This window comes from Oncorhynchus clarkii, chromosome 1 (genome assembly GCF_045791955.1).
Source record: "Oncorhynchus clarkii lewisi isolate Uvic-CL-2024 chromosome 1, UVic_Ocla_1.0, whole genome shotgun sequence".
Taxonomy (NCBI): Eukaryota; Metazoa; Chordata; class Actinopteri; order Salmoniformes; family Salmonidae; genus Oncorhynchus; species Oncorhynchus clarkii.
The window spans coordinates 7,848,642-7,873,641 of record NC_092147.1 but is presented as its reverse complement, the minus strand read 5'-3'; the positions used below and the strand labels follow the sequence as shown (position 1 = coordinate 7,873,641).

General features: G+C 44.2%; 1 protein-coding gene across 5 annotated transcripts in view; it reads left to right on the top strand.

The window, feature by feature from the left end:
• LOC139417773 (run domain Beclin-1-interacting and cysteine-rich domain-containing protein-like) overlaps positions 1-25,000 on the top strand; it is a 68,594-nt gene that overhangs the window by 8,389 nt on the left and 35,205 nt on the right. For all 5 annotated transcript variants that reach the window (XR_011635263.1, XR_011635265.1, XR_011635253.1 and 2 more), the window contains exons 2-9: positions 5,027-5,180; positions 6,082-6,165; positions 8,995-9,154; positions 9,643-9,749; positions 10,209-10,428; positions 11,336-11,800; positions 19,842-19,940; positions 22,925-23,040. Coding sequence is in view for 2 of the 5 variants with exons in the window: in XM_071166935.1 (XP_071023036.1) it covers positions 5,027-5,180; positions 6,082-6,165; positions 8,995-9,154; positions 9,643-9,749; positions 10,209-10,428; positions 11,336-11,800; positions 19,842-19,940; positions 22,925-23,040 (1,405 nt within the window). In the remaining 3 variants the exon portion in view is untranslated. The remainder of the gene's footprint in view (positions 1-5,026; positions 5,181-6,081; positions 6,166-8,994; positions 9,155-9,642; positions 9,750-10,208; positions 10,429-11,335; positions 11,801-19,841; positions 19,941-22,924; positions 23,041-25,000) is intronic.

Sequence of the window (25,000 nt, the reverse complement as noted above, 5' to 3'; positions counted from 1 at the left end):
GTTCCAGCTACAGTTGCTGCTGACTTGAGGAAAAAGAAGGAAGTCCTGGAAATGAGCTTGGACGTTGTGTCTCCTTTTAATGTCACGTGTCATGAGAAACAGTGAACTGCCTTTTCTTGCAACCCCCAAACCCAACAAAGCAGTAATCGATATATAGAACCAAAAATAACAAGGTAGAACATAAACTCACAAGAAATAGAAATAAGTAGAACATGAGAAAGCAAGAAGCTGCATACAGGGTCAGCTCCAGGGTCAGCTCCAGGGTCAGTTCCATGTATAGGGGTAAGGAGACTATATACAGGGTCAGTACCATATTAACAATGTGCAGGGATACTGGAGTGGTAGATAGGTATAGGGGTAAGGTGACTAGGCATCAGGATATATGACAAACAGAGTAGCATCAGATGAATGATTGTATGTGAATGCGTGTGTGTAGAGTCAGTATAAATGTGTGTGCATGTTGTGTGTGTTATTTTTTTTAAATGTATTTGTAATAATGACAATTACAACAATACTGAATGAACACTTATTTTAACTTAATATAATACATCAATAAAAATCAATTTAGCCTCAAATAAATAATGAAACATGTTCAATTTGGTTTAAATAATGCAAAAACAAAGTGTTGGAGAAGAAAGTAAAAGTGCAATATGTGCCATGTAAGAAAGCTAACGTTTCAGTTCCTTGCTCAGAACATGAGAACATATGAAAGCCGGTGGTTTCTTTTAACATGAGTCTTCAATATTCCCAGGTAAGATGTTTTAGGTTGAAGTTAATACAGTATTTATAGGACTATTTCTCTCTCTACCACACTATTAACGCCACCCCGCTAACTAGCTAGCCATTTCACATCGGTTACACCAGCCTAATCTTGGAAGTTGATAGGCTTGAAGTCATAAACAGCTCAATGCTTGAAGCACAGTGAAGAGCTGCTGGCAAAACGCACAAAAGTGCTGTTTGAATGAATGCTTACGAGCCTGCTGCTGCCTACCACCGCTCAGTCAGACTGCTCTATCAAATATCAAATCATAGACTTAATTATAACATAATAACACACAGAAATACGAGCCTTTGGTCGTTAATATGGTCGAGTCCAGAAACTATCATTTCGATATTGCTGTTACATTGTACAGCCTTCAACGTTATGTCATAGTTACGTAAAATTCTGTCAAATTAGTTCGCAACGAGCCAGGCGGCCCAAACTGTTGCATATACCCTGACTCTGCATGCAATGAACGCAAGAGAAGTGACACAATTTCACCTTTGTGCTTTTTTCGCAAATGCGCTTTTGTTAAATCATCCCCCGTTTGGCGAAGTTGTCTGTCTTTGTTAGGAAGAAATAGTCTTCACACAATTTGATCGATTAACCGGCCATTCCGATTAATCGGTCGACCTCTAATTCTCACATACACTATATACAATAGTATGTGGACAGCCCATCAAATCAAGCACACAGCCATGTAATCTCCATAGACAACCCTTGGCAGTAGAATGGCCTTATTGAAGAGCTCACTGACTTTCATTATGGCACTGTCATAGGATGCCACCTTTCCAACAAGTCAGTTCAAGTCTCTCTGCCCTGCTAGAGCTGCCCCGGTCATCTCTAAGGGCAGTTATTGTGAAGTGAAAACGTCTATAAGCAGCAGTGGCTCAGCCGTGAAGTGGTAGGCCACACAAGCTCACAGAACAGGATCGCTTAAGTGCGTAGCGTGTAAGAATCACATGGCCTCGGTTGCAATAGTAACTACTGAGTTCCAAACTGCCTCTGGATGCAAAGTCAGCACAATAACTGTTAGTCGGGAGCTTTGTGAAATGGGTTTCCACGGCCGAGCTTCCGCCCACAAGCCTAAGATCACCATGTGCATTGCCAAGCGCTGGCTGGAGTGGTGTAACGCCTGCCACCATTTGGAGCAGTGGAAAACGCTTTCTCTGGAGTGGTGAATCACGCTTCACCATCTGGCAGTCTGACGGACAAATCTGAGTTTGGTGGATGCCAGGAGAATGCCTCCTGCCTGAATGCATAATGCCAATTGTAAAGTTGGGGGCGGAGGAATAATGGTCTGGGGCAATTTTTCATGGTTTTCATGGCCCCTTAGTTCCAGTGAAGGGAAATCTTAACGCTACAGCATGCAAAGAATCAAAACTTTTCTGTACTTTCAACTTTGTGGGAACAGTTTGGGAAAGGCCCTTTCCTGTTTCAAGGTATTCCTCTTATCTGTCGTTCTGCCCCTGAACAGGCAGTTAACCCACTGTTCCTAGGCCGTCATTGAAAATAAGAATTTGTTCTTAACTGACTTGCCTGGTTAAATAAAGGTAAATTAAAATTAATAGATGGGTGAGGGTGGACAGTGAATATGCCTACCAGCTGATATGCTGATGCTCTGAACGCTCCCTGGAATAATGTCTGGCCAACCCCCCCCCCCAGCGAGTGTTTTCCTGATTTTAAAACATTACTCACATCGGCCTTGGGAGATCGAGATCACCCAGAGATCACCCTTTGGGTTGGAAGAGGCAAATCCCTCCCCCTCTGATTTCCCTGACTCTACTGTCCTGTCTGCTCTATGAATGGAGGATCCATCAACTTGGATAGCCGTGGGGGGGTATCTTGTCTGAAAGCCATGAGAATATTGCAGGTCATCCATTTTTATTATCAAGTGACTCCCCCTCTTTTGAAGTTGAAGCTGGAATCTGGGTACATTGGCATATAGACTGGAGGGAAGAGATGGGCAGTTTTCTTTTAAGCATTAATCTCTCCCTCTTCTGCCTCTGTAATGCCAGCATTTTCCTCTTGTTGGAAGTATATAAAGGGCCCAGGGCAATGAGTTGAAGCTGTAGTTCAGGGTATGCAAATGCCGATCTGATGTTCAAATGCTCTTGTCGTTTATATGAAATGATGGTGAATTCAATTTCATGAATATAAAGTAAGGATAAATGGAGCAAGAATCCCAAAATAGAAAATAGGGAAGTCGGAGCTCGCAAAACGGCTGCCCGATTTAAAAAAAATCTCGCTATCAATTTCACTTTTGTTTCTCCTGCTTTTCTCCATGCAAGCGGAAACACCGCTCTATTCACTCACTCAGAATAACAATATACACTGAGTACACCAAACATTAGGGACACCTTCCTAATATTGAGTTGCTCCCCTTTTTTTGTCCTCAGAACAGCCTCAATTCGTCCGGGCATAAGACTCTACAAAGTGTCGAAAGCGTTCCACAAGGATCCTTGCCCATGTTGACTACAATGCTTCCCACAGTTGTCATGTTGGCTGGATGTCCTTTGATGGTGGACAATTCTTGATACAAAAGTGAAACTGTTGAGCGTGAAAAAACACAGCAGCGTTGCAGTTCTTGACACAAACCGGTGCGCCTGGCACCTACTACCAAATCCCGTTCAGAGGCACTTTAATATTGTCTTGCCCATTTCATCCTTTGAAATGGCACACATCCACAATCCATGTCTCTTATCATCTCTAGACTTAAAAATCATTCTTTAACCTGTGACTCCTCCCTTTCATCTACACTTATTGAAGTGGATTTAACAAGTGACATCATTATGGGATCATCACTTTCACCTGGATTCACCTGGTCAATCTATGTCAGGGAAAGAGCAGGTGTTTTTAATGTTTTCTTTACTCTGTGCATTTACTCATATGGAGTCAACTGTTGTTTTAAGAGTTTACGATTAGCCGTGGAGATTGTCGCCCACATCACCTTGGCTATGTAGGCTAGAGCTAGTGTCTTAGATGCACGGTCACTATGTTGTAAAAACATAAAACAACTACTACTTTCTCAACCATTGGGAAACACTTCTTTGCTAATCACATCTAGGCTAACTGCGGGATTAATGACTTCACCAGGAGGCTTTTCTGTTGCACCAATATAAGGGGTACTCTGAAAAAAACACCACCACCACAGCATGATGCTGCCACCACCATGCAACACCATAGGGATGGTGCAAGGTTTCCTCCGGACATGATACTTAGCATTCAGGCTAAACAGTTGAATCTTGGTTTCATCAGACCAGAAAATCATTTTCTCATGGTCTGAGAGTCTTTAGGGGCCTTTTGGCAAACTCCAAGCTGCTGTCATGTGCCTTTTACTGAGGAGTGGCTTCCATCTGGCCACTCTACCACAAAGGCCTAATTTGTTGGAGTGCTACAGAGATGGTTGTCCTTCTGTAAGGTTCTCCCATCTCCACAGAGGAACTCTGGAACTCTGTCAGAGTGACCATCGGGGTTCTTGGTCACCTCCCAGACCAAGGCCTTTCTCCCCCGATTTTTCAGTTTGGCCGGGCAGCCAGCTCTTGGAAGAGTTTTGGTGATTCCGAACTTCTATTCGATGGAAGCCACTGTGTTCTTTGGTACCTTCAACAAGGCTGCAGAAATGCGTACACACAATCCTGTCTCAGAGCTCTACGGACAATTCCTTCGACCTCATGGCTTGGTTTTTGCTCTGACATGCACTGTCAACTGTGTGTGCCTTTCCAAGTCATGTCTAATCGATTGAATTTAGCACAGGTGGACTCCAAGTTGTAGAAACACCCCAAGGGATGATCAATGGAAACAGGATGCACCTGAGCTCAATTTCGACTCACAACAAAGGGTCTGAATACTTATGTAAATAAGCTATTCCTGTATTTCATTTTTAATACATTTGCAAAGTACAATGCATCTCATTAGGCACTGTAAATGCAGTCCACAGCCAGTAGTTTGTAGTCACCATGGTTTGTTTTGGGGTCATTGCACAGTCAAATAAAATTGTATTTGGCACATGCGTATACAACAGGTGTTTCCCTTACAGTGAAGTGGTTACTTACAAAACCCTTAACCCTTAACCCTTAACCAACAATGCAGTTTTAAGAAAAGTAGTTTGTAGTTTGTTTGTTATGGCAGTATATGATTGTATGATTGTGGTTTTCTTCTCTGTCAGTCACTTGATGCGTTTATCTCTCTGCTCAACTGTCTGCTCTTGAGTGTTTTGGATGGAGCACGAGTTCATTCAAACCTGACTTCTCTCTCTCCCTCCAGGAGGGAACACTGGAAGCTGCTGTCTAGTCTGAAGACCACGGTGGAGGGCCTGGTGTCCAGCAGCAACCCCAACGTGTGGTCTCGCTACGGGGGTCTGCAGCGGCTACACAAGGACATGGACCACATCCTCAGCCACGGCCTCAAGCACGAGCAGGTCAGGCCTCGGGACTGACTACTCTTCCACTCTTGGCATTTTGTAGTTTTTTTGGGGGAGAAAAGCTTGGCTTACACAAGGCACTGTTATTTGTCTGTTTTCCAGACGCTCTGTCATGTTATTGTCATGGAGCTTCTGCTTTCCTTCCTTCCATTTTCTTTGAGTCAGGGTGCAAAAGAGTGATCAGGGAATTATATTCTTAAAGGTAATGATTTAAAATATTCCAACCTTAAAACATATAATTGTATGATATTTTATTAGAATCACAAAAACGATCTGATGATGTTGTGTAGTTTTAGTCAGAATTAGAACAATGGACCTTTTTTTGTTCCTTTTAAGTATGTAAGCAGGGTGGGAAACAAATGATAAGAGGAGCTATCCACAGACGAGTTGTACTACCGTGTTCCTTACAGGACATTCTGTCTCCACCCGTGGAGGGGAGACACTGTTAGGCTGGCAGAACATTATGAAACATGTTGCGGATTAAAGAACCAGTGTGTGTGTGTAGTGGAAAAACACTGACTGTCTGAGCAAGGCGTGGCTTAAGATTTGAACTTGTGTGTGTGTGTGTGTGTGTGTTATAAAGACTGTGTTAGCATTCTTGACTTTAGAGCGGCTCTCGTGAATAAACTGTACTAACCTTTTGCATAAGCTGAGTCTTTACCTAATTATTATTAAACCCAGGGTTTTTTGCGAACCTCGGGGATTAGTCAAAGTTGATTGATTGTTAGTTATTATCATTTGTGATTGAAAGTTCTCGTGACAAAGAGCTGCTGACAATGAACAGATCCTAATTGTTCTGCTTTTTCTCCGATTCTATTTAGTAATTTTTTATTTTATGGAAGATTAGTCTCATACCAATGCCATTGTACTGTAGTAAAAGGCTGGTTTTGCGTTGCAGGTGTACTACAAGCAGAAAGACTACTGGCCCTTCGTGTGGCGTGTCCGCTCTGTCAGCCCTCACCTGGCCTCTCATGTAGAACAGGTATGTCAGCCCTCACCTGGCCTCTCATGTAGAACAGGTATGTCAGCCCTCACCTGGCCTCTCATGTAGAACAGGTATGTCAGCCCTCACCTGGCCTCTCATGTAGAACAGGTATGTCAGCCCTCACCTGGCCTCTCATGTAGAACAGGTATGTCAGCCCTCACCTGGCCTCTCATGTAGAACAGGTATGTCAGCCCTCACCTGGCCTCTCATGTAGAACAGGTATGTCAGCCCTCACCTGGCCTCTCATGTAGAACAGGTATGTCAGCCCTCACCTGGCCTCTCATGTAGAACAGGTATGTCCGCTCCGTCAGCCCTCACCTAGCCTCGTATATAGAACAGGCATGTTATCTCCTTCCAATGACGATTCACCCTGTGTATATTATGGTGGATCCAGTACAGTTTGTTGTGACCACTGACATCATCTGCATCCCAAATGGCACCCTATTCCCTACTTAGTGCACTACCTTATGACCCCTGGTCGAAAGAAGTGCACCATGTAGGGAATAGGGTGCCACTATGAGGCCTGGTGAAAAGAAGTGCATCTTATAGGGAGTAGGGTGCCACTATGAGGCCTGGTGCTAATTTGATGCTAAATCTGAACTGGTAGGTCCACGGTTGACAATGAGTTTAAAAAGAAGGACCATAGTGACTTTCTTACTTGGGTCATACTTCATCAACATCCTTGTCAACCTCGGCTGCTCTCTTAATTAACTACCAAACAGATCTCAGACCAGGCTACTGTTGCATACCAAACAGATCTCAGACCAGGCTACTGTTACATAGCAAACAGATCTCAGACCAGGCTACTGTTACATACCAAACAGCTGGAGAGACCGGGATCAGCCACAGAGAGAGGGGTCACCTGTTTATATATAATGGTAATGTGAGCACAGCTTTGATGTGAGTTTCTCTCTCATATTTAAAATGTCATAGGTCTCTATAAACAGTGTTGTAATGATGTGCAAATAGTTAAAGTACAAAAGGGAATATAGATAAATATGGGTTGTATTTACAATGGTGTTTGTTCTTCACTGGTTGCCCTTTTCTCGTGGCAACAGGTCACAAATGTTGCTGCTGTGATGTCACACTGTGGTATTTCACCCAGTAGATATGGGAATTTATCAAATTAGGATTTGTTTTTTAAATCTTTGTGAATCTGTGTAATCTGAGGGAAATATGTCTCTCTAATATGGTCATACATTGGGCAGGAGGTTAGGAAGTGCAGCTCAGTTTCCATCTCATTTTCTGGGCAGTGTGCACATAGCCTGTCTTCTCTTGAGAGCCAGGTCTGCCTACGGCGGCCTTTCTCAATAGCAAGGCTATGCTCACTGAGTCTGTACATAGTCAAAGCTTTCCTTAAGTTTGGGTCAGTCTCAGTGGTCAGGTATTCTACCACGGTGTACTCTCTGTTTTGGGTCAGTCACAGTGGTCAGGTATTCTACCACGGTGTACTCTCTGTTTAGGGCCAGTCACAGTGGTCAGGTATTCTACCACGGTGTACTCTCTGTTTAGGGCCAGTCACAGTGGTCAGGTATTCTACCACGGTGTACTCTCTGTTTAGGGCCAGTCACAGTGGTCAGGTATTCTACCACGGTGTACTCTCTGTTTTGGGTCATTCACAGTGGTCAGGTATTCTGCCACTGTGTACTCTCTATTTAGGGTCAGTCACAGTGGTCAGGTATTCTGCCACTGTGTACTCTCTGTTTAGGGTCAGTCACAGTGGTCAGGTATTCTACCACGGTGTACTCTCTGTTTAGGGCCAGTCACAGTGGTCAGGTATTCTACCACGGTGTACTCTCTGTTTTGGGTCAGTCACAGTGGTCAGGTATTCTACCACGGTGTACTCTCTGTTTAGGGCCAGTCACAGTGGTCAGGTATTCTGCCACTGTGTACTCTCTATTTAGGGTCAGTCACAGTGGTCAGGTATTCTGCCACTGTGTACTCTCTGTTTAGGGCCAAATAGCATTCTAGTTTGCTCTGTTTTTTTGTTAATTGTTTCAAAGGTGTCAAGTAATTAATTAACTTTTTTGTTTTCTCATGATTTGGTTGGGTCTAATTGTGTTGCTGTCCTGGGGCTCTGTGTGGTCTGTTTGTGAACAGAGCCCCAGGACCAGCTTGTTTAGGGGACTCTTCTCCAGGTTCATCACTCTGAAGTGATTTATTATGGAAGGTTTAGGAATCGGTTCCTTTTTTAGATGGTTGTCAAATTTAAAAGGTTTTAGATGGTTGTCAAATTTAAAAGGTATTTTCTGGATTTTTGATAATTAGCGCATATCGACCTAATTCTGCTCTGCGTTCTCAATTTAGGTGTTTGTCCCATTGTGTGAATTCTTGGTTGCCCCAGACCTCACAACCGTAAAGGGCAATGGGTTAAATAACTGATTCAAGTGTTTTTCTCTCTGTCTCTCTTGATTTCTCTCCTTCATCCTCTCATCTATTCTCCCTCTTTGTTTTTCTATTCCATCACTTCCCCTCTCTCTCTCCTATATACTCCTATTTTCTCGCTCTCTCCCTCTACCATCACCTCTCTCCTTCCCCTCTCGCTCTCTCCCTCTACCATCATCTCTCTCCTTCCCCTCTCGCTCTCTCCCTCTACCATCACCTCTCTCCTTCCCCTCTCGCTCTCTCCCTCTTCCATCATCTCTCTCCTTCCCCTCTCGCTCTCTCCCTCTACCATCATCTCTCTCCTTCCCCTCTCGCTCTCTCCCTCTACCATCACCTCTCTCCTTCCCCTTTCGCTCTCTCCCTCTACCATCACCTCTCTCCTTCCCCTCTCGCTCTCTCCCTCTACCATCACCTCTCTCCTTCCCCTCTCTGGCCCTGTAGTTTAGTAAGCTGGAGCCTGTGCTGAGCAGTGGGCTGAAGACTGTTGGGGAGGGTTACAAGGCCGAGCGCTGGCTGCTGCACAGCCTACAGGTCCACCTGCTGTCAGCCCAGCTCCGACCCCTGCTCAAACACCAGGGACACACGAGCAAGTACTACAACGGTAAGAGTGGGAGAAAAAACAGATTTGGCATTTGAACCCAACAAAAATCTGCCTGGTGGGTGGGTGTGAGGTTGGGTGGGTGTGAGGTTGAGCCAAACCAATACCATTTGCAAATAGAAATTTGATGAAAGAATGATGTAATCAATCTTCTGGGTCTTGGATGTTGATTGACTGAGTGTATTATTGATTTCTACCCTGCCCCTATCTTATCTTGACTTTCTCCCTTTTCTCTCCTCTCTCTCCCCATGCCTCTCTCTCCCCATGCCTTTCTCTCCCCGTCTGCCTCTCTCTCTCCCCGCCTGCCCCTCTCTCTCCCCGCCTGCCCCTCTCTCTCCCCGCCTGCCCCTCTCTCTCCCCGCCTGCCCCTCTCTCTCCCCGCCTGCCCCTCTCTCTCCCCGCCTGCCCCTCTCTCTCCCCGCCTGCCCCTCTCTCTCCCCGCCTGCCTCTCTCTCCCCGCCTGCCTGTCTCTCTGTCTCTCTCTCTCCCAGTGGAGGCCTTTCTGCTGAGTGAGCCCCATGTGACGGCCATGTTCCAGTGTCTGGAGGCCGTGGAGCAAAACAACCCCCGTCTGCTTGCCCTTGTCAACACAGTTAAGGTGACACACACACACACACGCGCGCGCAGATATAGAGAGAGTTGAGCAGACACACCAATCATTCTCTCTCCCCTGTCTCTGTGTGTATGTTGGTGTCTCAGGCTCCTATCCCTGATATGCTCTTCAGTGGCTGATCTCTCTCTCCCCCCGCCTGCCTCTCTCTCCCCCCGCCTGCCTCTCTCTCCCCCCGCCTGCCTCTCTCTCCCTGTCTCTCTGTGTGTATGTTGGTGTCTCAGGCTCCTATCCCTGATATGCTCTTCAGTGGCTGATCTCTCTACCTCTCATTCCTTATGTCTTTTCCATTACCTCTCAGCTTTGCCAATCTGAAATGATTTCCTTTTTTCTCTCCCTGTTTTTACTTGAATTTTCTTTCCCCTATACTTCATTTTCTGTGCCTGTATTCATATCTTATAGTACCTCTCTCTCCTCTAATCCACCCCCTCTCTCTTCCTCTCTCAGCTGTCCACTCTAATGTGCTCTCCGTACATGGAGGGCCTGTTGAAGAGTCAGAGTCTGGGTGTTCTGCCGGGGGGCGGCTGGAGGGCCGGGGAAGGTCAGGGTCCCCCCAGAGGGGAGCTCAACCACAGGCTCACCACCTCCCAGTGCTCCCTCCCCCACCGAGATGGAGGACTCACGCCCAACAGTAATAACCCAGGGGCCATCTCGGAGAGCAACTCAGGTGAGGGAGTGAGGATAACACAGGGGACATCTCAGAGAGCAACTCAGGTGAGGGAGGAGTGAAGGGACATAGGGAGAGGGATAATGAGGGTGGGAGAGGGATAATGAGGGTGGGAGAGGGATAATGAGGGTGGGAGAGGGATAATGAGGGTGGGAGAGGGATAATGAGGGTGGGAGAGGGATAATGAGGGTGGGAGAGGGATAATGAGGGTGGGAGAGGGAGATAATGAGGGTGGGAGGGAGAGGGATAATGAGGGAGGGAGGGAGAGGGGTAATGAGAGGGGAAGAAATAGGGGGTAGGGGAATAGTGAGAGGGGGAGAGGGATGGTGAGAGAGAGGGGGGCGAGAGAGAGGGGGCGAGAGAGATGGTGAGAGAGAGGGGGATGGTGAGAAGGGGACAGTGGAGGAGAGGGGGAGACTATATTGGAGCAACAGTTTGGAGGTTAGACTAGACATTGAGTCACTCTGGACCACATCGAGTCACTCTGGGTGGTAAACCTACACGCTCCCCAACCAACCTGACAGAGCTTGAGAGGATATGTGGAGAACAATGGGAGAAACTCCCCAAATACAGGTGTGCCAAGCTTGTAGTGTCATCCAAGAATACTCCAGGATATAATGGGTAGAAAAGGTGCTTCAACAAAGTACTGAGTTAAGGGCCTGAATACTTGTGAGATTTCAGTTTATTTTATTTTTTATAAATGTGCAAAAAAAAAGAAGTTTTTTGCTTTGTCATTTATAGTGTGTTGGTTGAAGAGGGGGGGGGGGATTTAATACATTTTAGAAATAAGGCTTTAACCTAACAAACTGGAAAAAGTCAAGGGGTCTGAATACTTTCCGAAGGCACTAAATATAGAGTTATATTTCTAAGTCTGATTTAGCCCATACTGTTCTTGTTTCCCTTCTAGACTCCACTCCTGCAGCTAGGGCCTCGGGAGCCCCCTGGGGGTGTGTGGGGGGGTCCGAGGGAGATGGCGAAAGGGGCACGAGCCCCCCTCCCGGTCCCTCAGTGGTGATCCCCTCCATCGCCCTGACAGAGCCCGCCTCCCCATGCCCTGCCCACTCCGACGCCCTAGACTCTGGCGAGGGCGACTACGACGACGGCCCCGAGTATCTGGCTATCGGTAACCTGGGGCATCGTAGCAATCGCTGCGACTCCCAAAGCTCCACCCCCGGTGGCGATCCTTGCGGCGGCAAATCGGATGGTGAGATTCAGGTCCAGTCCCCTGGAAGGAGCTCCTTGGCTTCGGTCCCACCTCCCACACCTCGAAGGTCATCCTTTTCAGAGGGTCAGAGGGAGCCGGGTCGGGGGGGCAGCAGAGGGCACGTCCGCTCAATGTCCGACACGGGGATCAACAGCAAACATAGACATGGTGAGTGTGTGTGTGTGTGTGCAGCAGGTGAGAGGCTAGGGTATGTTTTCTGAGTGTGAGAGCAAGCCTGTAAGTGTCTTTTTTATGTTGTTTTGGTGTGAATTGAAATGTCAAAAAAAGTCATTCCGATGTGCTTGCATTGCAGCAGCTGAATGTGTGTAAGACCAGTGTTTGTGTAAGAGTATGGCTATGCTGCAGAGAGAGGGTCTGCATGCCTAGGAGGTGTTAATCACATCCTGCACATTTATTGTCTCTCTGATGCTCAGTTACCACAGTGCCACTGCTACTAAAACTACCTGTCTCTCTGATGCTCAGTTACCACAGTGCCACTGCTACTAAAACTACCTGTCTCTCTGATGCTCAGTTACCACAGTGACACTGCTACTAAAACTACCTGTCTCTCTGATGCTCAGTTAACACAGTGCCACTGCTTCTAAAACTACCTGTCTCTCTGATGCTCAGTTACCACAGTGCCACTGCTTCTAAAACTACCTGTCTCTCTGATGCTCAGTTACCACAGTGCCACTGCTACTAAAACTACCTGTCTCTCTGATGCTCAGTTACCACAGTGCCACTGCTTCTAAAACTACCTGTCTCTCTGATGCTCAGTTACCACAGTGCCACTGCTTCTAAAACTACCTGTTTCTCTGATGCTCAGTTACCACAGTGCCACTGCTTCTAAAACTACCTGTCTCTCTGATGCTCAGTTACCACAGTGCCACTGCTACTAAAACTACCTGTCTCTCTGATGCTCAGTTACCACAGTGCCACTGCTACTAAAACTACCTGTCTCTCTGATGCTCAGTTACCACAGTGCCACTGCTTCTAAAACTACCTGTCTCTCTGATGCTCAGTTACCACAGTGCCACTGCTTCTAAAACTACCTGTCTCTCTGATGCTCAGTTACCACAGTGCCACTGCTTCTAAAACTACCTGTCTCTCTGATGCTCAGTTACCACAGTGCCACTGCTTCTAAAACTCCCTGTCTCTCTGATGCTCAGTTACCACAGTGCCACTGCTTCTAAAACTCCCTGTCTCTCTGATGCTCAGTTACCACAGTGCCACTGCTTCTAAAACTACCTGTCTCTCTGATGCTCAGTTACCACAGTGCCACTGCTTCTAAAACTACCTGTCTCTCTGATGCTCAGTTTGATGCTCAACCAGGGCAAGGTGACCGGAAACATGACCGAATACAAACAGTGTAGCTATTCCCTCCGCAAGGCAATCAAATAAGCTAAGCGTCAGTATAGAGACAAAGTAGTCACAATTCAACGGCTCAGACACAAGAGGTATGTGGCAGGGTCTACAGTCAATCACGGATTACAAAAAGAAAACCAGCCCCGTCTTGGACCAGGATGTCTTGCTTCCAGACAGACTAAATAACTTCTTTGCTCGCTTTGAGGACAATACAGTGCCACTGACACGGCCCACTACCAAAACCTGCGGACTCTCCTTCACTGCAGCTGACGTGAGTAAAACATTTAAACGTGTTAACCCACGCAAGGCTGCAGGCCCAGACGGCATCCCCAGCCGCATCCTCAGAGCATGCGCAGACCAGCTGGCTGGTGTGTTTACGGACATATTCAATCAAACCTTATCCCAGTCTGTTGTTCCTACATGCTTCAAAAGGGCCACCATTGTTCCTGTTCCCAAGAAAGCTAAGGTAACTGAGCTAAACGACTACCGCCTCGTAGCACTCACTTCTGTCATCATGAAGTGCTTTGAGAGACTAGTCAAGGACCATATCACCTCCACCCTACCTGACACCCTAGACCCACTCCAATTTGCTTACCGCCCCAATAGGTCCACAGACGACGCAATCGCAACCACACTGCCCTAACCCATCTGGACAAGAGGAATACCTATGTGAGAATGCTGTTCATCGACTACAGCTCAGCATTTAATTCCATAGTACCCTCCAAACTCGTCATCAAGCTCGAAACCCTGGGTCTCGACCCCACCCTGTGCATCTGGGTACTGGACTTCCTGACGGGCCGCCCCCAGGTGGTGAGGGTAGGTAACAACATCTCCACCCCGCTGATCCTCAACACTGGGGCCCCACAAGGGTGCGTTCTGAGCTCTCTCCTGTACTCCCTGTTCACCCACGACTGCATGGCCATGCACGCCTCCAACTCAATCATCAAGTTTGCGGACGACACCACAGTGGCAGGCTTGATTACCAACAACGACGAGACGGCCCACAGGGAGGAGGTGAGGGCCCTCGGAGTGTGGTGTCAGGAATATAACCTCACACTCAACGTCAACAAAACAAAGGAGATGATTGTGGACTTCAGGAAACAGCAGAGGGAGCACCTATCCACATCGACGGGACAGTAGTGGAGAGGGTAGTAAGTTTTAAGTTCCTCGGCGTACACATTACAGACACTGAATTGGTCCACCCACACAGACAGTGTTGTAAAGAAGGCGCAGCAGCACCTCTTCAACCTCAGGAGGCTGAAGAAATTTGACTTGTCACCAAAAGCACTCTCAAACTTCTACAGATGCACAATCGAGAGCATCCTGTCGGACTGTATCACCGCCTGGTACGGCAACTGCTCCGCCCACAACCGTAAGGCTCTCCAGAGGGTAGTGAGGTCTGCACAACGTATCACTGGGGGCAAACTACCTACCCTCGAGGACACTTACACCACCCGATGTTACAGGAAGGCCATAAAGATCATCAAGGACAACAACCACCCGAGTCACTGCCTGTTCACCCCTCTATCATCCAGAAGGCGAGGTCAGTACAGGTGCATCAAAACAGCTTCTATCTCAAGGCCATCAGACTGTTAAACAGCCACCACTAACATTGAGTGGAGCTGCCAACATACTGACTCAACTCCAGCTCACTTTAATAATGGAAACTGATGTAAAAAATGTATCACTAGCCACTTTAAACAATGCCACTTAATGTTTACCTACCCTACATTACTCATCGCATATGTATATACAGTACTCGATACCATCTACTGCATCTTGCCTATGCCGTTCTGTACCATCACTCATTCATATCTTTATGTACATATTCTTTATCCCTTTACACTTGTGTCTGTCTATAAGGTAGTAGTTGGGGAATTGTTAGGTTAGATTACTCATTAGTTATTACTGCATTGTCGGAACTAGAAGCACAAGCATTTCGCTACACTCGCATTAACATCTGCTAACCATGTGTATGTGACAAATAAAATTTGATTTGATAGGTGGTATTTACAATGTTGTTTGTGTTCCACTGGTTGCCCGTTTCTCATGGCAACTGGCCACACATCTTTCTGCTGTGATGGCACTCTGCGGTATTTCACCTAACAGATATGGGAGTTTATCAATGTTGGATTTGTTTTCAAATTCTTTGGGTCTGTGTGATCTGTGGGAAATATGTGTCTCTGTACTCATACATATGGCAGAAGGTTAGGAAGTGCCGCTCAGTTTCCACCTCATTTTGTGGGCAGTGTGCACATAGGCAGACCTGGCTCTCAACAGAAGACCGGCTATGGCGGTCTCTCAATAGCAGAGCTCTGTACGCAGTCAAAGATGTTCTTAAGTTTGGGTCAGTCACAGTGGTCAGGTATTCTGTCACAGTGGTCAGGTATTCTGTCACAGTGGTCAGGTATTCTGCTGCTGTGTACTCTCTGTTTAGGGCCAAATAGCATTCTAGTTTGCTCTGTTTTTTTTTTTTTGTTAATTACTTGAAACATGGGAAATAATTATCTTTTTTGCTTTGGTTGGGTCTAAAATGTGTTTCTGTCCTGGGGCTCTGTGGGGTCCGTTTCCTTTTGATGGCATAGAAGGCCCTTGTCTTGTCTCTCAGGTCCTTCACAGCCTTGTGGACGTTTCCTTTTGGTGCTAATGTTTAGGCAGAGGTAGGTGTCCTTCTTTGTGTGCTCTAGGGCAATGGTGTCTAGATAATTATATTTGTTGGCTTGGCTACTGGACCTTTTTTGGAACATCATTATTTTTGTCTTACTAGGTCTGACTGAATCTGTGCAGAAGATCTAGGTGCTGCTGTAGGCCCTCCTTGGTTGGGGACAGAAGTACCAGGTAGTCTGCAAACAGTAGACATTTGAATTTGGACTCTAGCAGTGTGAGGCCGGGTGATGCAGACTGTTCTAATCCCCTTGCCAATTCATGGATATATATATGTTGAAGACGGTGGGGCTCAAGCTGCATCCCTGCCTCACTCTACGGCCCGAGGAAAGAAATCTGTGTGTTTATTGCACATTTTAACACTTGGTCTTTGTGTACATTGATTTTGTTTTTCCACCATTCATTTATATAGCAGACCCTTTTGAGTCAAAAGCTTTTTTTGATATCATCAAAGCATGAGAATACTTTTTTTTGTTAGTTCGTCAACAAGGGTGTGCAGGGTGTATGCGATAGGAAGCCAATTTGACATTTGCGCGGGACATTGTTTTCGCTGAGGAAATGTGGAGTCTGCTGTTGATGATACTGCTGTGGAGTCTGCTGTTGATGATACTGCTGTGGAGTCTGCTGTTGATGATACTGCTGTGGAGTCTGCTGTTGATGATACTGCTGTGGAGTCTGCTGTTGATGATACTGCTGTTGAGTCTGCTGTTGATGATACTGCTGTTGAGTCTGCTGTTGATGATACTGCTGTGGAGTCTGCTGTTGATGATACTGCTGTGGAGTCTGCTGTTGATGATACTGCTGTTGAGTCTGCTGTTGATGATACTGCTGTGGAGTCTGCTGTTGATGATACTGCTGTGGAGTCTGCTGTTGATGATACTGCTGTGGAGTCTGCTGTTGATGATACTGCTGTGGAGTCTGCTGTTGATGATACTGCTGTTGAGTCTGCTGTTGATGATACTGCTGTTGAGTCTGCTGTTGATGATACTGCAGAGGATTTTTTTCTTGATTGCTGCTGGTGCATATTACACGGTACTTATTGGTCAAATTTGAGTCTACTTTTGTGGATTTGTGGTGATCAGGACTTGGTTCCAAATTATATTAGGGAAGATTCCAGAGCTGAGGGTAATGTTGAAGGGTTTAAGTATAGCCAATTTTGAATTTGTGTTCTGTATATTTTATCATTTAGTTTAGTATACCATCAACATTGTTGGTGTAGTAACCCATATCTTTAATCAAACATTAGTCATAGATTAGATTCCTAAATCTTGGAAAACCCCTTTTGTTATACCACTCCTCAAGGGAGGTGATGGTAGTGAGTTGGATAATTACCGGCCCATCTCTAAGCTCTCCTGTTTGGCTAAACTTCTAGTGTCACTGGTGAATAGGCAACTACAATCTTCTTTAACTGTTAACAGTATTCTTTCTAGTAATCAATCTGGCTTTAGACCTAAACACAGTACTATTACGGCCACTGTACGTGTTGTAAATTATATTACTAACGCCCTAGATAATAGAAAGTACTGTGCCGCCTTGTTCATAGGTTTATCTAAAGCTTTTGACACTGTGGACCATGCGATACTTTTGGGTAAGCTGTCGTCGATAGGACTGGGATTGGAGGACTGGGATAGGACTGGGATTGGAGGACTGGGATAGGACTGGGATTGGAGGACTGGGATAGGACTGGGATTGGAGGACTGGGATAGGACTGGGATTGGAGGACTGGGATAGGACTGGGATTGGAGGACTGGGATAGGACTGGGATTGGAGGACTGGGATAGGACTGGGATTGGAGGACTGGGATAGGACTGGGATTGGAGGACTGGGATTGGACTGGGATTGGAAGCCTGTCGTTTGGTTTCACGACTATCTTAAGGATAGAAGTCAGGCTGTTAAGAGTCGACAGCATCCAGTCAGAGCCATTAGAGTTGGGTATGGCTGCCTTTTCCTGTTACACTCCTTGCCTATGGAATAAGCCTGCAGACTAAACGTAAACTTGACACTCTTGTCGCTCATTTTAAACATTTATTGGAGGATTTTTATTTTTGTATTGCTTGTAACTGTTTTGGGTAATGCAGGTTATTGTGCTGTTAGGGGAATAACCTGTTAGGGGAATAACCTGTTAGTAGAATAACCCGTTAGTGGGAATAACCTGTTAGTGGGAATAACCTGTTAGGGGGAATAACCTGTTAGTGGGAATAACCCGTTAGTGGAATAACCTAAATGTGTAAATGTAATCTGTTGCAGTATTTTTTGCAGTATTTTTCTTGTGTTATCTGTGATGGTTTTGTTCGTCTTGTGTAGTTTTTTAATCATTGTACCTAAACTGTATGTGTAAACATGTATACGCAGGCCCCAGCTGTAAAAGAGCCCTTGGTCTCAGACTGTGATCCTTGTTGAAATAAAAGTGGTATTATTATTATAATAATAATAATAATAATACTAACAACAACAACAATAACAACAATAACAATAATTATTATTATTATAACACCACAGGCCTTTTGGAGGGTTTGTATTTGGTCCTGTAGCTCATCCAATGTAATTGGAGAATCCAGTGGGTTCTGGTAGTCTTTAATAGCTGATCATTTAGTAGATTATCAGGTATATGTTTTGACTGCTTGTTATATGGCTGAAAAGATTGGAGAAGTGGTTTATCCCATACACCTCCATTTTGGATAAATACCTCTCCGTGTTTGTTTAGTGTGTTCTAAATTACCCAGAAGTGATTTGATTCAATGGATTCTTCAATCACAATGAGATGTTTTCTGTTATGCTGTTCCTTCCTTCCATCTATAACATGTCTTTAATAGTATGCAGTTTGCTCGTCTTCGATGCCTCACGGTTGATTAGTGCTCCATTCAAGTAGATTGTGATCTGATAGGGCCGTCAGGGGGGGGCTGACTGAATGCTCCAAGAAACTTTGGGTTGAGGTCGGTGATCATTTTATTACTGAAGATGTTGTTTTATCTACAGGTACTACTGCCAAGAGATGAGCATCTCTCTTCTCTCTCTCCTGCTCTTGTGCTCTCTCGTTTTCTCTCGTTCTCTCTCTTTCTCTCGTTCTCTCTGCTTTGTGGTAATCTTTTCTCTCTCTCTCTCTGCTTTGTTGTAATCTTTTCTCTCTCTTTCTCTCTCTCTCTTTCTCTCTCTCTCTCTCTGATTTGTGGTAATCTTTTCTCTCTCTCTCTCTGCTTTGTGGTAATCTTTTCTCTCTCTCTGCTTTGTTGTAATCTTTTCTTTCTCTCTCTCTCTTTCTCTGCTTTGTGGTAATCTTTTCTCTCTCTCTCTGCTTTTTGGTAATCTTTTCTCTCTCTTTCTCTCTCTCTCTTTCTCGCTCTCTCCCTGTCTCTCTTCCTTGTCTGCGTGAAGGAGGGGGCCACAGGAAAGTCAGCGTTATAATAGAGGATCCCGTAGCAGGTTGGCAGTGCAGTTCTTCTGCGCTCCATCACTTCCTCTTCCTCTCTCCCTGCCCCTCCGCATGCTATTTGTCCTTCTTCCCCTCTCATCTGGCCTTGCCTCTGGTTCTTCATTTGTGCAGTTGCTGTTTTGGTTGTTGTTTTGGTCAAACTAAGATCAAGACGCTAGGCCAAAACAGCTTTGTGTTTTCATTGTGTTGGTTGGTGCACCTTACTTTTATTACATTGTGATGTTTTGATGTTTTTTTTTTTGGTAATTCATTGAATGCATCATAATTTTACTATCAATTGTTTCCTTTTCTCTGTTAATGCTTTATGTGGCCAGTTTAACTTGACATTTATTAGTTAAGAATTTGGCCAGAATCATTGTACAAAATTGTATCATTACAATATTTGCTCTGGATTTGCAGAGAGTACACCACATGCACGTCAATGTTTAAGACTTGATATTTGATAGATTATTACCCTGTGATGTCATTTACCTAGCTGATAACAAAACATTGAAGTTATTATTCATACATTTACTTTTCAATATATCATTTGTGGGTGTCTTAATTGAGCATGTCTCAAAAGGGAAGGTAAAAGTTGAAATCCCTATTTACTGACACAATCGATCAGTTACCAGTCTGTTAGCTACATTTAACATGTTGAATACAGAACCAGTCAGGAAAAACAGGCTATTTGTTGGCACTTGATGACAAGACACTAATCTAATGTTCGTTCTGTGGTCAATCTAACGTCAGCTGTGTGTTCTGTGTCAGAATCATTGGTTGCGGAGGACTGTCGTTTGGAGGACTACAGCCCTTTCTCCCTTGGCAGCAGTGATGGCAGTACACCCAGTTCCCTCTATATGGAGTCTAGTGAGTAGACTGGTTCGAACATTAGAACTACCTAGCTGTGTAGTGAGTAGACTGGTCCTAACACTAAAACTACCTGCAGTTGAAGTCAGAAGTTTACATACACTAAAAGTCATTCAAACTCGTTTTTCAACCACTCCACAAATTTCTTGTTAACAAACTATAGTTTTGGCATGTCGGTTAGGACATCTACTTTGTGACACAAGTCATGACAATGACACAAGTCATTTCTCCAACAATTGTTTACAGATATATTATTTCACTTATAATTCACTGTATCACAATTCCAGAGGGTCAGAAGTTTACATACACTAAGTTAACTCTGCCTTTAAACAGCTTGGAAAATGCCAGAAAATTATGTCATGGTTTAGAAGCTTCTGTTAGGCTAATTGACATAAATTGGAGGTGTACCTGTGGCTGTATTTCAAGGCCTACCTCCACAAATGTCTTGTTCCTGTTACCTACAGTGCCTTCAGAAAGTATTCACACCCATTGACTTTTTCCAGTTGTGTTACAGCCTGAATTTAAAATGAATCAATTGAGATTTTGTGTCACTGGCCTACACACAATAGCATTTTTACTAATTAATTTACAATTTAAAGCTGAGTCAATTAGTATTCAACCCCTTTGTTATGGCAAGCCTAAATAAATTCAGGAGTAAAAATGAGTCTTAACAAGTCACATAATAAGTTGCATGGACTCACTCTGTGTGCAATAATAGTGTTTAACATGATTTTTGAATGACTACCTCATCTCTGTACCCTACACATACAAATATCTGTAAGGTCCCTCAGTCGAGCGGTGAATTTCAAACACAGATTCAACAGTAAAGACCAGGGAGGTTTTCCAATGCCTCGCAAAGGAGGGCACGTAATTGTTCAAAAAACAAACAAAAACACACATTGAATATCGCTTTGGGCATGGTGAGGTTATTAATTACACTTTGAATGGTGTATCAATACACCCAGTCACTACAGAGATAAAGGCATCCTTCCCTGAAAGGTTCCTGAACGGTTTCCTTCCTCTCCGGCAACTGTAGCTTAGTTGCTGGAGAGGAAGGAAACCATTCAGGGATTTCACCATGAGGCTAATGTTGACTTTAAAACATTGTAGTTACTCCACAATACTAACCTAAATGACAGTGTGAAAAGAAGGAAGCTGGTACAGAATAAAAATATTAAAAAACATCCATCCTGTTTGCAATAAGGTACTCAAGTTAAACTGTAAAAAATGTGGCAAAGAAATTACCTTTTGTGTCGTGAATACAAAGTTATGTTTGGGGCAAACACAACACATCACTGTGTACCACTTTATATTTTCAAACATGGTGGTGGCTGCATCATGTTATGGGTATGCTTGTGTAACAGTTTTGCTTGTGTAACAGTTCTGCTTCCGTCCCTCTCCTGGGCTTGAACCAAGGACCCCTGAACACATCGACAACAGGTCACCCTTGAAGCATCGTTGCCCTTGCAGAGCAAGGGATACTACTTAAAGTTCCCAGAGCGAGTGACGTCACCGATTTGAAACGCTACTAGCGCGTCCCGCTAACTAGCTAGCCATTTCATACCAGTTACACTTGTCAAGGACGAGTAAGGGAGTTATTTTTTTGTTGAATGAAAATAAACGGAATAGAGGTAAACCTGGTTGTCTGCTGTCCAACACACTGGGAGACAAATGACCCTTTCAGCAGGACAATAAGCTAAAACAAATGGTCAAATATACACTGTTGATTACCAAGATGACATTGAATGATCCTGAGTGGCCGAGTTTCAGTTTAGACTTAAATCGGCATGAAAATCTATGACAAAACTCGCATATGGCTGCCTAGCAATGATCAACAACCAACTTGATCGAGCTTGAAGAATTAAAAGAATATTGTGTAATAAGGGTGTGGAAAGCTCTTAGAGACTTACCCAGAAAGACCCACAGCTGTAATTGCTGCCAAAGGTGTTTTCTACAAAGTATTAACTCAGGTGTGAATTCTTATCTAAATGAAAGATTTCTGTATTTTATTTTCAATATATTTGCATATTTAAAAAGAACCTGTTTTGACTTTGTCATTATGGGGTATTATGTGTATCGGGGTGATTCAGGCTGTAACACAACAACATGTGGAACAAGGCAAGGGGGAGTCTCATACACCTTCAAGTTTAAACAGAGTGCTTTGTGTGTGTGTGTGACTCTCTCTTTGTGTGTGTGTGTGTGTGACTCTTTGTGTGTGTGACTCTTTGTGTGTGTGACTCTTTGTGTGTGTGACTCTTTGTGTGTGTGTGTGTGACTCTTTGTGTGTGTGTGTGTGACTCTCTCTTTGTGTGTGTGTGACTCTCTCTTTGTGTGTGTGTGACTCTTTGTGTGTGTGTGTGTGTGACTCTCTCTTTGTGTGTGTGTGTGACTCTCTCTTTGTGTGTGTGTGTGTGTGACTCTCTCTTTGTGTGTGTGTGTGTGTGACTCTCTCTTTGTGTGTGTGTGTGTGTGACTCTCTCTTTGTGTGTGTGTGTGTGTGACTCTCTCTTTGTGTGTGTGTGTGTGTGTGTGTGACTCTCTCTTTGTGTGTGTGTGTGTGTGACTCTCTCTTTGTGTGTGTGTGTGTGTGACTCTCTCTTTGTGTGTGTGTGTGTGTGTGTGTGTGACTCTCTTTGTGTGTGTGTGTGTGTGTGTGACTCTCTCTTTGTGTGTGTGTGTGTGTGTGTGTGTGACTCTCTCTTTGTGTGTGTGTGTGACTCTCTCTTTGTGTGTGTGTGTGTGTGTGTGACTCTCTCTTTGTGTGTGTGTGTGTGACTCTCTCTTTGTGTGTGTGTGTGTGACTCTCTCTTTGTGTGTGTGTGTGTGACTCTCTCTTTGTGTGTGTGTGTGTGACTCTCTCTTTGTGTGTGTGTGTGTGACTCTCTCTTTGTGTGTGTGTGTGACTCTCTCTTTGTGTGTGTGTGTGACTCTCTCTTTGTGTGTGTGTGTGTGTGTGTCTCTCTCGCTGCGTGTGGTCTACACAGACGGCTCCCAGTACAGCAGTGTTCCAGACTGCATGTTCCGGAAGCCGCTGGAGGGACAGAGCCTCATCAGCTACCTGTCAGAGCAGGACTTCGGCAGCTGTGCTGACCTGGAAAAGGTGAGCCTTTGGGAAGGTTCATAAACCCGCTTCTGACCCTTGACCTCTGAGTGATTAGAATCTAACGTTCTAATGTTCCAATTCTCCCGAAGTCTTCTTTTGTACACTCCTCCCCACACATTTAATTGCGCACCCTAGAACACTCCTTTTAAAGGAGATGTATTAGTCTACACTTAAGACAGAGGGTTACAGAATAGGGACACCGTTATAACCTGCCTCCGCTGCTAACTTGTCTGATAGGATAAGCAACAAGGTCGAATAAGGCACTGGTTGGCAAGGAGGATAGGTTTCTTTGACGAAATCAATGATCTAATACGATTTTATTTCATGTTTAACGGTTTCCCCTTTACACTTGTCAAAAATTGGACTGATAAATTGAGCGACTATAGGAAAATATAATGTCCTTGTTGTCTCTTAAGTTGTTCATTTTGTATATCGACAACATTGGGGATCTTATTAAAACAACAGCGGATGTTCATTTTTATGCAGATGTTCTTTATTCAAGTGGTAGTAGTTTATCTTTAGCTTTTGAAAATGCCCAAAGAGCATTTAACATCACAACAGAATCTGTATGATTTTAAAGCTGGTTCTAAATTCAGGTTAAACTAAATGCATGGTATTTTCAAATGCCAGGCATGTTACAAATCATGTCATTGCTACATTGGCTGGACATACTATAGAGCAAGTTAAAGTGTTCAAATATTTGGGTGTGTGGGTTGATGACAAGCTGAGCTTCACTGTGCATGTAGAGAACTTGATCAGGAAGCTCAAGCTGAGAATATGTTTTTATTACCGGCATAAGGCTTGTTTTTCTCTGGAGACCAGGAAGGAGCTGGTATGTTGTACATTACTGTCGGTTTTAGATTTTAGTGATTATATATATGCAGGCCTCAGTCACTACCCTGAGAGCACTTGATTCAGTATTTCATGCAGCCCTCAGGTTCATTACAAATCAGAAACGTCTAACACATCATTGTGATCTCCACAGCGCTGTTGGCTGGTCGTCATTGACATTGCGTAGGCTTAAACACTGGTAGACACTGATTTATAAGGCCATATTGGGTAAAATGCCAATTTATCTCTGTTCTTTTTATAGTCCGGTTGGTAAATAAATATAAATTACGGTCTCATTCTGATTTGCTTCTAGCAGTACCAAAAATTAGAACAGGTCATGGTAGAAATAGTTTGTTCCTTAGCTCCGTGGTCCTGGAATTCTCCCCTGAACGTTTTAAAATGTGATGATCTAGTTTCGTTGGTGGAGTTTAAACACTTGATCGATGTATATATCATAGAAGAGTGTAATTGTTTTTAGGCCGGCTGTTTTTAGTCAAGATGTTTGTGTTAATATAATATGTAATTGTTGTACTGTTATGTTTGTTTATATTTTTTGTTTCATGTTGTTAGTGTATGTAAGTTGTTTCCCCCTGCTGCTATTGGACCAGGTCTCTCTTGGAAAAGAGAAGTTATCTCAATGAGAATAATCTGTATAAATAAAATGTAAATATATATATATATATATATATATATATATATATATATATATATATATATATATATATATATATATACAGTGCCTTGCGAAAGTATTCGGCCCCCTTGAACTTTGCGACCTTTTGCCACATTTCAGGCTTCAAACATAAAGATATAAAACTGTATATTTTTGTGAAGAATCAACAACAAGTGGGACACAATCATGAAGTGGAACTACATTTATTGGATATTTCAAACTTTTTTAACAAATCAAAAACTGAAAAATTGGGCGTGCAAAATTATTCAGCCCCCTTAAGTTAATACTTTGTAGCGCCACCTTTTGCTGCGATTACAGCTGTAAGTCGCTTGGGGTATGTCTCTATCAGTTTTGCACATCGAGAGACTAAAATTTTTTTCCCATTCCTCCTTGCAAAACAGCTCGAGCTCAGTGAGGTTGGATGGAGAGCATTTGTGAACAGCAGTTTTCAGT